General features: G+C 36.8%; 1 protein-coding gene across 3 annotated transcripts in view; it reads right to left on the bottom strand.

The window, feature by feature from the left end:
- BANK1 (B cell scaffold protein with ankyrin repeats 1) overlaps nucleotides 1-15,181 on the bottom strand; it is a 299,128-nt gene that overhangs the window by 38,885 nt on the left and 245,062 nt on the right. For all 3 annotated transcript variants that reach the window (XM_053666388.1, XM_037156882.2, XM_053666389.1), the window contains exons 9-10: nucleotides 11,148-11,456; nucleotides 6,694-6,996 (exon numbers count right to left, since the gene is read on the bottom strand). In XM_053666388.1, the coding sequence (XP_053522363.1) occupies nucleotides 6,694-6,996; nucleotides 11,148-11,456 (612 nt within the window). The remainder of the gene's footprint in view (nucleotides 1-6,693; nucleotides 6,997-11,147; nucleotides 11,457-15,181) is intronic.

Raw genomic sequence — 15,181 nt, 5'->3', positions numbered from 1 at the left:
GTTAATAAGGAAATGATGTGTGTATATTGTACTTTAGCAACATCCTTAGTAATTTGCCCTATTGTCACAAAGAGAAGTGGTTTACATTGTTAGACAGTCCCTGCAACACTCTGCAAACTGAGATGAGTTCTCCTTTTGGTTATACTTAGTGATCACCAAAACTAATTCTCATCCTCCCTCCCTCCCTCCTTCCCTCTCTTTCTTTCTGTACTGGGAAATGTTGCTATTCTGAAAAGTAACTGGTAGGATCTGGATCTGGTCACACCTACTTTTAACAAATGTTAAATACTAGTTCTGTTAATAAGACAAATGATAAAAGATTAAAACTCTATATGCATGCAGATTGGAAATGACTTACATATACATGGAAAATTCCCAAAGGGCAGGGCTGTGCCCACTTATTCTCTGTAGTGTTTAGTATTGATAGTTAATAATTTGGAAAAGTCATGCAGAATGATGCATTTGCGTATGAAACCCAAAGGAAGAAGCAAAGGCCTGCTGCCTGGGGAGGTACGGCAGGTCCCTTCTCTGCATGACAGCCCACCTTCCGTCACAGCGACTGCTGTTCCGCACCCTGCCTGCACTGTGCTGCCTGCTACACACATGTAGCTATAGTTGTCGATGAAAGTTCTCTGAAGTAGGTATTATTATTCCTTTTTAAAAAGTATCAATAGAATAAGACAAAGCTCTGTAACTTGCACAGAGTTACACAACTTTTAAGTGGCTAAGTCAAAATTCAAATTCAGTCCCATGCAGCTTCACAATCTTTGTGAATTCCGCACTATCCTGCTGCTGGCTCCCCAGGAGATGCTTCCCAGCAGGCCAGAACCATGGAGAACCTTGTTTTTCTCTACTGAATAAATATTTAGAATAAAAAAGGTAAACACATTAAAAGTGCTGGTAAAAACTATTGTGAATTCAGAAAATCTAAAGTGAGAAAAAAAGAAAATTTGTGCAGATGGCTGTTCGATACATCTCTGATTTCATCTTCAAATGACCGTTCTCTCGTGTTCAAACGTGTATGCTGTGTCAACCATGGAAACCACCCTTGCCATGGTTTCTCAGCCTGGGCACTACTGGCACTTTGAACTGGATAAGGCTTTGCAGTGGGTCCTGTCCTGTGCACTGTAGGACGGTTAGTGGCCCTCTGGCCTCCACCAATTAAAGGCCAATAGTACCGTCCCAGTTGGGACAACAGAAGATGTCTTTAAATATTGCCAAGCTTGTCCTGGGAGGAAAATCACTGCCAGTTAAGAACTTCTACACAGAATATTAAGCTTCTTACTAAAGGTGTCTTTAGCAGATACTCTATAAACTTCATATGTTAAGGAGAAAAATACCAGAATTCACTCTATTGTTGAATGAAAATCCAAGCACTTAATAATATTGGCTTATATTGTTACATGAAATACAAATCCTTTCATGTCAATTGATACCATAGGTCATTACTGCCTGCTTCCCCCTTCACTAATACAAAGAAATTTAATTTCTGGAAGATGGAGCTGGGAAAGTTCATCATTATTATGCCAACTCTCTTACAGATGGTCTGCAAAGTTCTTCTTCGGTTGTATTCAATGTCTCCATGATGTTTCAATGGCAGAAAGAGCACATCCAAACACTTGGGTTACATAAGCAGGCTGGACAGCCTCTAACAAATAGTGTGAGCACAGATCTGAACAACTGCTCTTTTGCAGAGTTGCACCAGCACTCTACCAGGGAAAAGAGAGAGGCAGAGAGAGAATCAGAAGGGAAGACAGGGACACTGGGCTTCCAAATAGAATGATAAGTATGGTTCTCTGCCTTGAGAGCACCTGTAATATACATACTGAGTCCTGAAGTTAAATGTTTTGAACAAGGTCACCCAGCCAAAGAATAGGACCCAAGGCACTCGGTCTAAAGTGTACTTTAATCCACTTGACCATATTTCTTCACTAATGAGGACATTCCACTCTGATATGGATTAATTTTCCTAAGAGATTTTACAAGGTCTCTTTTTTTTTTCTGCTTGCATTTCAACTGTATTGTATGTGATCCATTTCAAGTACAAGTGAATTGCAAGTGGAAAATTTTTGAGAGCAACTGAGTTGTACTTGACATTTTGGGGTCTTGGTAGCTGAGTAGCTCTTCAAAAGGTCATATATAGCTTTGTTGCACTGCAAAATGCCAAGGGCAACTCAGTAGCAATTGAACATTGAAAGGGAAATATTCTACTCCATATCCTACTCCAAATCAGAACCATGGACTCTGCAGAAGGATCTAGGTTCTATGAATTATGTGGGGAAAAAAATAGGAAATTATCATCTGATGTTAAAAATTTTCCCCAATAGGCAGTCATCTCTTCTTATGATTTATGAATACAGTCTTACCACCAATCTATCTACACTATGCAAAGTGCTCATTTTCTTTTCCTGATTTGTCTTAAATCAAGAATGCTGTCACTTAGAAGCACTGTAAATCTATGTTAATTTCTCTATATTCTTGAAGCTTAATGAATCCGATCCTTTTCAAAATTATAGGGAAAAAAAGGTGGAAAGAATACAATATCTGAAGGCAGGCAGACTTCAAAAACTTTTCATTAAAGTAAAATGAGTTAACTTTTTGTGGTTGTTAAAACAAAATTAGATATAATATAATAGGAAGGGAACTGAAAAATCAGAAGTATATCTCTTGAATAAAATAATATGTGAGTTTAGCCCTGGCTGGTATGGCTCAGTGGATTGAGTGCTGGTCTGTGAACCAAAGGGTCATTGGTTGGATTCCCAGTCAGGGCACATGCCTGGGTTGAGGGCCAGGTCCCCAGTAGGGTGCGCAGAAGAGGCAACCACTCATTGCTGTTTCTGTCCCTCTTTTTCTTCCTCCTTTCCCCTCTACAAAAATAAGTAAAATCTTAAAAAAAACCCCATTAGTTTAATTTTGCATTAATGTTACATTTCTATAGTTGGTGATGGTGTAAACAGAGTTTTTTCTCTGATTTTATACGTTGTGAAAGCAGTTAGAATTCTCAGCTAGATGCGAATGTCCTAGAACTTTGTCCCATTCTGATGGCCTCTCCTCTTCACACAATTCAGGGAAACACTTACTTGCATTTATATGTTTTTTAGAGGATATGATAAAGGGTACAGATGAACAGCCAGATGAAGAGATTCATAGGGTGAAGTCTGGCAGGGTTCCAAGTACATGAGTTTCTGTCCCCATGGAGCTGGGTGTGTCACCATCCAAATGTGGATATGTTTGCCAACCTGAAAGCTCTCAGAATCCCCTACATTGGGATTTTATAGAGGCTTCTTCACATAGATGCAATAGGTCATTAACTCCATTTTTAGCTTTTCTCCTTTCTCAAGAGAATGGGAGGTGGGGCTAAAAATTCTAAGCTTCCAATCACGACTTGGTCTTCCCAGTTACCGGCTCACATCCAGGAGCCCATACAGAGTTGCCTCATCAGAAAAAAAAGACACTCATACCACCCAGGAAATTACAAGGATTTCAAGAACTCTGTGCCGGGGTAGACACCAACATACATGTTTTCAATGATCTCACAAAAGCCATGATTTTCCTGTCTCTCTCTGGTTTGTTTGCTTAGTCTCTTTGCCAGAACTTTCTTGAGTTTCTGAAATAGTAAGTTGGGATTTTGCATCCCACATTCCTATTCCATCCCCAACTGCACATCCTTCTCCTTTTGCTGTATCAACACACCTTGGATGTGCCAATATTTCTGCTATCACTTCTGTGCTCTGGCAAGAATTGGGGCAATATAATGTTCTAATTGAATGAATGGTTTTCTGGAAAATGGTGACAATTTTATTTAATATATTTGTGTAAGCTAGGAAAAAAGGGAAGGTAATGAATTTTACACTCTGAAATGCAAAGAACATCAAGACAGAATTAGCTGATGAGGCAGTTTTTCTAGTGTTGAGGCAGAATAAACAACGATCAATAGCATAAAGGAAGAGGCAAGTGGATACATTCCAGTGAAGAGAAAGAAGTAATGTAAAGGGGCTTTGACGACCTCACTGACACTTCAGTTTTTGTTACTGATTTGGGATGTGGAGCAGATAACCCACCAGTTTTTATATACTTAAATGCAAAATAATAATAATCATCATATATTATAATACTGGTTCCTCTCTGCATATAACAGAAATGTGAGAAGAAATTAAATTGTGTTTTTGAATTAGAAAGAATTCTTACAAATTTTGAAGGGTTGTCAGGCTTATAAGTAGATGAGATAGTCTTTAAAATTTCTAGAAACAAGATTTCTAAGATGTTTTAAAGTTCTTATGTGTGTGTATGACAAATTGTATCATTGTCATGTAGGGAACTTACACAAAATGCGGAAAGACTTTATTATTTGATACTCAATAAAATTTTATGTAACTAATAAATACATGCAAAATGCCAGGGGCCGTGAGACATGAGGCCCAGGGTGTGGCAGGTGCTGCACACTGAACTGCACGCAGGGAAGGCAAGTGAACTTGTGCAACATAAATGGTGACATTGCCAAGTCTTCTTCCCACACTCTGATCTCAGAATGCTGGCAACCAGGGATATAAATGTAGAGTAGAGTTAGTTGGATTTTATTGCAGAAAAACTAAAAAGCAAAGGAGAGTAGATCTAAATAAATGAATAGTTTGGGGGTAATTCAGTAAAAAAGCTGGTCACCTTCCCATTACCCAACAACACAGTCCACAAGTTAACAAGTAGAATTTTCACTCAAGATTTTGGTGTTTTATTCTTGAACATAAAATTATAGCTAAGACAGCCAGATATTCGAGCGGAGTATCAAGTATTTGAGACAGCACAAATAACAAACAAAGGTAATATGATAGAGACAGCACATGAGAACCAAAGAAAAATTAAAATCCCAGAAGCTTAAAAATAAAAAGAAAATGATAGATAAAATATTTAGTTATACTGCCCCTACCACCACCAAAGAAAGGGAATAGTACAAAAAAGAACAAACAGAGAACAAAAAAGAGCCCATGGAAAATAAGACCATGGCCTCTAATTGAAGGACAAGAAGTGAACAACACACAGAGAGGAGAACCATACAACAGGGGAGTCTACTCATGGTCCTCAGAACTCCTGAAGAACTGAGATAGAGAAGATGATGTACCTCTTTAATGATTTCTAAAATATAACCAAATTATTGTATTGAGGTACATCTATCTTCTCTTTTTAAAAATGTTGATTGGAATGTCCCAACCTTATCAAAGAGCCTGTAATATTATTGAGGTCACTATGACAGCCTGAGAATTTCTAATTACAGCTTCTCCCTTGCCTGAATAATGTAGATAATTGTTCCAGCACATTTAATTTGAACAGAAACATTTAAAATGTGTCATCATTTCCTGGTTTTAAAGTTTCTTGAACATTATCAAAAACAGATTTCTATTAAATAAGTATATTATACACTGGTAAATAACTTCAAATATACTTGATCAACTATCTTACATAAATCTCATAATATACACTGCTTAAGCAACAGAATAGTTTCTTTCAACACTATTAAGCACAGATAAGTACTCGTGTTCCTTTGGGTACATTTGTTGTAAATGTACTTAAATGTTTTGTTTTGATCACTGGTTTAGATTATTTAAATATATGATCTACTGCCTCTCAGCTTTAGTTATCAACCAAATATTTTGTTTGATTCCAAACATTTTGTTCAGAAATCTCAATAAAGGGTCACATTGAACTCTACATACCATATTTTGCCACATATAATGAACACCCACATTTTTACACAGGATTATTATACCCATTATTATACTTATGTAATCATTATACCCATGTACAATGTGAATCCTTATTTTTCCCTCTAAAATGTGGTCAAAAAGTGTATATTATACATGACAAAATGTGGTATTTTCATATCTGCTGCTCAGAAACTCCTCTGAGATGGAGATATTGTTTTACTTCATATTCCCAGTTCCTGGATGGCATCCTAGCCCAAAAAGGGCACTCCACACATTTATTTGCATGCCTGGAACTGATGAATAAAAAGTCTTCTTCTAGACACTATAGACTCATGGAACGCACCAAACCAGATTTTAAGAAGTAAGAGTAGAGTCAATACATCCTGCTGGGGTTAGAGGTATAAAAAATAGCTTGAGGGATTTGTTAGTTTTTTATTTAGATCCAACCGAGTAGTGAATGAGAAAGAAGAGTTAATGTCTATAATGATGTAGAAATTCTGTGACTGATGAAGTGAATCTTAATCATTAGGGTGAGTGCAATTATCAGAGGAATTGTGGTTACATATATGAGATTCTAGTATTCAAACTGTTTAGATTTTAAAGTTATCTTAAATGAAATTAGGAGCAAAAAATAAAGTTAGGGGCAAAAAATAAAGGACCTACCCTTCTTTTCTTCCATTGACCATTAGTCTTAAGAACTGAGCTTCCCTCTCATAGAATTATGAACATGTCAAATAGAATTTCTTAATGCATGATATGGTTTCGTGTTCTTTGAATGGTTTGTCAAATTTATCCTTTTTAATAAAGAATTAGAAACTAGACCCCTACTCATTAATTCTTATTTTCTTTATTCACTGTGTTTCTAAATTTTACGATAAGCCAGTACAACTCACCTGTGACATGAAAAGGTATTTTTCATCTTTGGGGTTTAGATCCCATCAAAAAAGAGGACAATTTCATCCCCAACCACACACAAATCAACAACAAAAGACATTACCTTGAGCTATGTACGGTGTGGTTTCCTCTTTTGGAGGGATATTTGTGGGTCTAGGCGCAGGCGCAGGCGGTCTGTTTATAATAAAAGACCGGCCTCCAGTTTTTTTCTTTGTACTCATATTGGCCAGTATCATGTCATATTCACCATCATCTATCTCAGCGAAAGTGTATGGGTCTTCCTCCTCCTCCTGCTGCTTCTTCTCATCTTCTGTCTGTCCTCCTGCAGGTTCACCTCCTCTTTCCTGTCTTGCACTGGCATTGCACCAATTTTGACTTCTTTCCATTTGGCCTTCCAACATTTTCCCTGTTTGTGAAATATTTAGATGGTGGTGACTTTTCAATTGAATGCAATATTTTTGATGTTCATTTATCACTTGCCTAAACTTCCCCCATAATCATTTACATATTACAACATAAATCCCCCCAAAAGAGAAGTGCACCATGGAATTTGCCAACATATCCTTCAACATAACTTTCCTAGCAAAGTTTAACTTTGTTAAGGAAAAACTGTTTAGGGCGTGGATTTTTTTCAAAATATAAATAAACCTGCCAGTGGTTCCCACATAGTTTGTGAATGATTTAGTATCAGGAAATTGACTTATAAAATTAATCCCCAAGTTCCAGAAACTTTGAAACTTTGTATTTTTCAAACATAATACTTTTAGATTATTTTCCTACTTGAAGTCATTTGACCTTTCACAGGGTTTGCACTGGTTATTCTGCCTAAAATTAAATTTCTCTGAAGATAGGGTGGAATGGTTAAAAGCACTGTTTCTCGGTTTCTTATGGTAAATCTTCCTCTGATAATGACAAACTGACCTTCAAACTCTTGCTTTTTACAAGCCAACATGAACCTCGTTCTCCAGTAAAGAACACTGAAAAGTGGAGTTCATAACCTAAAAGATGGCATGGATAATCAACAGCTTGAATATTAATTCATATGAAAAGAATATACTGTCTTTGATGGTTTTCATACTCGGTAACATCTTTACATACTTTTATAAAAGTGCATTAAAATATTTTAGTATTCAACAGCAGTTATTTAGCAGATAAAGAAACCATATACCCTGGCTAATTAATGAGTAACTTGAAAATAATTTTGATGGCTTTCTGCCAGGTCAATGAGAATTTTTAAAAAATTTCCCCTTGACAAATGTTTTGTGTAAAGCATTAATGAAAACAGTGAAATGGAAAAGATTTTAGTTACTGACAGAAATTTTTTTTTATTAATAGATCAAATAGCTTTTATTTTTTTAAAATTTTTATTTAGTTATTTTTCAAGTACATTTTTTGTCTATTCCTCCCATCCCAGCCCCCCCCGCCCATGCTCCCCACCTCCCTCCCATTTCCCCCCCCCCCCAGTCCTCATCCCTGTGTCTTTCATACTTGTTCCTCCAAATCCCTCCCCATTTTTCCCCTTAAATTCCCTTCTCTCTCCCCTCTGGTCACTGCCCACTTGTTCTCTATTTCAGTGTCTTTGTTTTTATTCTGTTTGCTTGTTTGTTTTATTGTTTAGCTTCTTGTCAAAGGTGAGGGTGAGATCATATAGAAATTTTTTTTTTATGTTATTCTGGGAGGTTCAAGCATGTGAGCTAAAGGAGAATGTTTTTTATTCTCTCTTGGGTGCGACTCTTACCAAAAATTTTTAAATTCACTTATGGATATTTTAATTCCCTTATGGATATTTTAATGGAACAACTTAGGAGCTGAAGAGAAAGAAGTCATGGAGAAAAATTAAAAAATACTATTATGAGAAGGTTCAGCAATTTTGGGGGGTAGGCATAGGAGGAGAGACCAACATCATTTTCCAATAGTCTCCTATTTGGTTGGTTCAGTTAGTTTAACCCCAAATATATACAGGCCTACATACAACTAACTTTAACATCACCATGACTTGCCTTTTCCCCTACGAATAATATGGTATTGAGATTTTGACTTCATGACTTGTTTCACTGACAGCATCACAGGTGAAACCAGATTAAGTGTGTGGGAAAAACTTTTAGAGTGTTTTATTTTTAGTAGAATGTGTCAACTATCTTACTTTTATAATCTGATTTCCTGAGCTGTTATCTTTGTTCCTCCACCCACTTTCCTTCCCAATTCTTTCTAAAGTTGGACTTGCACTGGAAATAATACATTTTACTTTTTATTTCCCAGTGTATCAGGTTATTATACTTTTTATGTCAGGGTGGAACCTGCGCTTTCTCAATGCAGTTGTACATAGGTAAATAACAATGAAAATAAATCACTTCTATAATTCTAATTTTTGAAATAATTGGGGCAAGAGCGTATAACACAAAGAAGAATCCTAAAATCCCAGAAACCTGAGGTATTTGGGATTCCTCAGGTATATGACACATTCTAATTACAGGCTCTATGGTCTTGGATCTGAGTCAAAAAGGGATCCTGCCCTGGCCGGCCGCTCATTTGGTTAGAGTATCATTCTGATTCACCAAGGCTGTGGGTTCAATCTCTGGTCAGGGCACGTGCAAGAAGCAATCAATGACTGTATGAATAAGTGGGACAACAAATCAATGTGTTCCTCTCTAAAATCAATAAATAAAGAATTTAAAAAGAGAGAGATCTTAAGTGATGGCTGCCTTGAAAGTTTGTTGTAAAGATAAAAGGAAACAATATGTTTTTTATAAACTGAAAAGCATTCCCCAGTGTCCTATATTAATATTTTCTACAGTGAATATGTCCATAAATCCATCATAAGGAATTTGATACTTAGAACATTGATGAGGACATCTCTTTTTTCAATAACTTGAGGACATAAGGAAACTACTCTAAAGGGACAATTTCTGAAGGTATCACTAGTTAAAGTCAAAGAACTCATAAAGTGCCTGGCAAAAAAAAAGGGGATGCTTCCAGTCTTACTTTTAAAGACTTTAATCAAATATTAAAGACAAATACTTGTATTTTATTTTCTATTTGCTGCTAAGTATCAGCCCTATGAAAAGATGAGGTTAAAAGTGACACTATATATAAAATGTAAAAACAGAGTTTTTAAGTAAAAGGAGCAAGTTTTTGTTTTATTTTGCTTTTATGTGTAATACTTTTCAGAAAATATATTAACCAAAATTGCACTTCGGGTCTTAGATGTCTGGTGAAAACTCTGGGTAAAGTAGTGTGAGATCTCAACTTACCGCATATAGAAATTTCCATTAGGAAAAAATTTAACTTAACATTAGCTCCTTTCAGAGATTTAAGCTGATAAAAGACAACTTTGCCTCTTAATAATTAATTTTAATAATGATATGGAATTGTTCGCAGCTATTAAAATGATAAGCATATATCAGAATTTTGTTGTCAGAGTACTACTAATCTATGTCCCTTCCTCTGCTCCCAAGATTGATACACCTACTGATCTATCTTAATGGCCTATATGAACTTGACGCATGGCAGGCAATCAACAAGTACTTGTTGAGTGAGTGAATGGATCGGGGAGTGCCTATGAGGGTTTCCATTCTTTCCATTATGCAGTACTTTCCATCTCTAAATACAGTGGATAACCTTGGTACAAGTTTACGTTAATCAACTTGAACTTTTATAGAAACAGGGCCTTCAAGGACACAAATGTTAAATCTCATGCCTTCAAAATCAACTTTCTGAAACAGCTTTTATATACTTCATAACTTTTTAGGACTCAGCAACTACAGTACTGTGACAAATGGGGTCTTGATAATAGATACCTCTTTTATCCTCCTTCTAAAATATTATTTCTAAGGACATTTTCTTAACTTGGAAAGTGAATATAAAATAGCGACCAGTAAAGTGGGTGAAAATTAGTGACCTTGTTATAGTCACTAATTTGAATGTGAAGATGAAAGTTTGTTAGTCTGTCACACACTCCAGGCTAATAAGGCCAATATGGACGCTCTTCTTGATGCTCCTTGACCCCTTCCCCCATTAGACACCATAATCCTGCATTTGGGGCAATTATGGTCACAGTCATTTAACCATTCTTCCACTTAATCAACATATGTACAGAGTATTCTTAGGCTTTGGTCTCAATGCAGTGTGTGATTAAACCCTCTGCCACTTGCTTCCCTTGAAACTACCAAATGAGTGAAATGCCCAAGGTCATTTCCAAACCTGTACCATATTAGCCTTTCCCTTTTACTGGAAGACTAAGAGTATTTTTTAGAAGTAAAATTGTCATTTACTTTTCCATGTTATTTCAGTGAGAGAATTTACAGACTACTTCCTGGTTTTATTTTTCACTTACTCAAAACTTTTGCAATGATTATTTGTTCCAGAAGGAAAGAAGGAAGGGATGGAGGAATATTTAGTGGCAGGCATCTTTTGCCAGATTTCCCAGGTCCTAGTTAAAGAATGGAGGAAAGTTGCTCTTGGTTTTAGAAGTTGATCTTCTCTGTATAGATTTGCTACTGCACTATATGCTATTAAGTCTGTCAAATTTTTTTATCGTTACTTTGAACTTAAATTTACCTTGTAATGTGAGGTGAGGTTTATCCAGTTGGAGGGCAGCGACTACAGGTCGTGGTGGGGGGAGAGGTGGTCTGTGTTCCCCGAGTGGCTCTTGTGAATTAATTTCTGGATCGTCTCCAGGAATGAACATATACAAGTCATCATACTGGTCCTCAGAGTTCCCACCATCAACCTCGGGCAGGCCGTAGTTGGTCTCCGTGACTGGTTCATTCTTTTTTTCTTCCTTTGCTGTTTCATTCGCCTCGGCTCCTTCAGCACTCGGCCTAGAAGTCTCCACACTTTCAAGATGAAATGCTGGGTTCTGTATGGCTGTTTATAAGGAAGATTGTGTGATTTCATTTAAACACACCATCTGGAGGCATGTCATATTTCATAAGTTCATACCGAAGTGGTAGTACTGCTAATAAAACTTTTATGATGTGATATAGTGGAAAGCTGACAAATACATAAACTTGGTGAATAGTCAGTCATTCTTGGGCTTTTAAAATATTTATCGAATGAATTGTTAAAGCTCCATTACATCTTGCTATCTCAGTATGAAGCAAACTTATAATATTCTGATTCTCTAGAGTTACTGTTCAAGCAGATTCACATATATGACTGCATTATTGCATTTTTATTAGAAAACAGTATAACTGCTATAAGCGAAAAATGATGGAAAAGGTAAAGACAAGGAAAAATAAATCTTAACTTCCTTATGAATAATGCAATAAAACAAATCTGTGATTCTTATTTAGTCATTGTTTTAATATATAGCTATCAACAGATGACACTTTAATTCTTGAAATTATTACTTGGGAAAAGTTAATTTTTCTCTTTTTAAAAAAATATCTATTTATTTTTAGAGAGAGGGGAAGGGAAGGAGAAAGAGAGGGAGAGAAACATTAATGTGTGGTTGCCTCTCCTGTGCCCTCAACTGGGGACCTGGCTCGCAACCCAGGCATGTGCCCTGATTGGGAATAGAACTGGTGACCCTTTGGTCTGCAGGACAGCACTCAGCCCACTGAGCCACACCAGCCAGGGAAAATTTTTTCTTTTTTAATGAGGAAGACATTTAAGTTACCAATAGTTGGTAAGTCTTTCTAGGGTTCAGTTCTTTTACCTATAAAATGTACTCTATCCTGAAACTTAACCAAATGATCAAATGCCCTCCCTCTAAGAATGATGATGCCAACATTTGTTTTTATACTGTACATTAAAGCTTTCTAACCACTCAGGAAGAAAAATAGAAAACTGGATATTATAATGCAATACCTTTAAATATTAAAACAAATTTGTTTATATTTTCTTTATAAGAATTCTGCTGTATATTAAGCCTTCACAAACTTTAAAGTACTTTTAAAAAAATATTTATATTTATTTTTAGAGAGAGGTGAAGGGAAGAAGAAAGAGTGTGAGAAAAACATCAATGTGTGGTTGCCTCTCACGTGTCCCCTACTGGGGACACGACCTGCAACCCAGGCATGTGCCCTGACTGGGAATCGAACCAGCAACCCTTTGCTTCATAGGCCCATGCTCAATCCACTGAGCTACACCAGCCAGGGCTAGCTTTCACAAACTTTAAAACAAACTTTTGAATACTGTATTGCAGGGAATATGTGAACTGTTGTCATTATTGTTGAAAAAGAAGAGCAAATAATTGTTTTAAACTATTGCTAAACTCAAATATAGCTACAAAAGCCAGAGTGGTATATAGAAAAATATTTTTTTAACTTAACAGTTACAATGTAGAAAATTTTCAGCAGAGGAAAAATAAATTAGTAATGCAGAAAAATCATGCTTATGTGGGTAGTCCATATTTCTACATCAAATTTTATTGTTTAATTTTTCTCTTCTTTCATGTGAGGGAAGAAAGGTATAGGTGCCAGTCCTAGAGCTGTGGACCGAGATTCTTTGGTTAGCAGCCCAGGCCGAGCGGACAGCCTTTCATTCTTGCACAGACCTCTGCACAGATCCCCACTTTCTACTTCTAACACCAGACACGGAGCCTAAAACAAAGCAGTCTCTGGAAATCCTGATGGCATGAGTAGATGATAGAATAACTGAAAAGAAATGATTGCTCAGGGATAGCAAAAGGGATTTACTACATCTTTTTGGGTAAGTCAAACACTGACTTAAAATTACATTTACATTATAGGAAATTACTTGCAGCCAATGCACTGTCTAAGCAATGGTCTCCTTGGACCTTATCAAATATGCCCAAAAATGCAATCCAGCCCTGGAGAGTCAGGTTTAGGAAGCTTCGTAACAAGGCTGGAACCAATGGAAATCTGCTGACTTAGAGTGGGCATCCTCTGCTTCACCCCCTCTTCCATGAAAGAGGCTGAGGCCTGAGTCCAGTCACATTGAGTTTCACATGGGAGATAGTTCCAGGTCCCAGCTATCTGTAGCAATGAGACTGTTCTGTACAAATAACTGAAGTAATGTTTTCTTACCTCAGGCAGTTTTTCTGAGGATTAAATGTCATTTCGAATTATTCATGATGGCCTGTATCATAATTTATTATTGTTAAAAATAATAAAATGCATGACATTAAAACTGTACATATTAATACAGTACTTTAATATTTAGTATTATTTTGTGTTCTGCAATAATATTTGAAGGTATGTACTGATTTTGCCAAAGAAGATTAGTTAAGACATTGTGTTTTAATGTATTTGATATGCAGGTTAGCCTATGACTTGAAAAAACTGTGATCAATAATACCTACCTGAGTTTCAACTGTGGGCTGTTGAAAGTGCAAATGCCCTGAGACAAAAGCCTGCTTGATGTGTGACAGATGTCACCGTGGCTGTGAACAAGCAGACGAGTGGTCAGAGATGGGGTGATGATCTAGGGCCTCATTAGTGACGATAAAGATTGTAATATGATGTGACGGTGTCAGAAAATTTGGAGAAGAGTAATTCGTTCCTTCATGAAGCATAGTGATTCAGGGTGGCGAATGTGGAAGCTGCTATTGACGGAGGGGGGAGGATTGAATGTCGGAGGTGGGGGTGAGTAGGACAGGAGAGAATAAGGGGGGAAATGGGGATAACTGTAAGTGAACAACAATAAAAATTTAAAAATTTAAAAAATTTAAAAAATTAAAAACAAGGCAGCACTATTGGTACTTTGGACTAGATACTTCTGTGTTGTGTGGGGACATGTTCTGTAGGATATTTAGCAGCATTTATGTGGTCTCTGCTCTATAAAGGCGAGATGCAAACTTCCCTTCTCAAGTCATGTCAATAAAAAAATCCTCTGTTTGATAAATTAGTAAGAGAAAGACAAATACTATTTGATTTCATGTATATGTGGAAACTAAAGAATAAAGCAAAGAAACAAAATTGAAACAGACTCATAGACACAGAGAGCAAACTAATAGTTGCCAGAGGGATGGTGTTTTGGGGGCTCTGTGAAAAAGGTGAAGGGATTAAGAAGTCTAAATTGGTAATTACAAAATACACACAGGGGTATAAAGTACAGCATAGGGAATATAGTCAGTAATATTGTAGTAATTATGTATATGGTGCCAGGTGGCATTGAAAATATCAGGAGGAAAGCACTTTGTAGAGTATGATTGTGTGATCACTATGTCACACACTTGAAATGAACACAAACACTGAATGTAAACTGTAATTGAAAAAAAAAATCCCATTCATTGATATCCTCTTTTGGGGGCAGAAAATAGCCTTCCATTGTCAGCCACTGGACTACCATAACAATCCAGAGGGAGCTGGTGACGGAGTAGACTAGGAGTGATCACAATAGAAGGGGGAGAAATGGCTGCATGCTGGCTGTATTTGGAAGGTAGAGCCAACAGTACTCTGACAGACTGAATATGGGGTAGAAGACAAAGTAAAAAACATGGATGACCAGGATTTGGGGACTGAATTCACTAAGGATAGAATCTTCACTAGCTTGAATGAGGAAGTCAGCAGGTGGAGTAAGTTGGGAGTGGCAGGAATTGGGGTTTCCAGATTTGGAAATGCTAGGTAAGTGATGCATATCAGACATGCTGGTGAAGCAAGCTGTTGTGTACCAATGGAATCTGA

This window comes from Artibeus jamaicensis, unplaced genomic scaffold (assembly GCF_021234435.1).
Source record: "Artibeus jamaicensis isolate MK-2021 breed Jamaican fruit bat unplaced genomic scaffold, CSHL_Jam_final contig_452, whole genome shotgun sequence".
Lineage (NCBI taxonomy): Eukaryota > Metazoa > Chordata > Mammalia > Chiroptera > Phyllostomidae > Artibeus > Artibeus jamaicensis.
The sequence above is the reverse complement of the archived record's forward strand: the minus strand, read 5'-3'. Positions and strand labels throughout refer to the sequence as shown.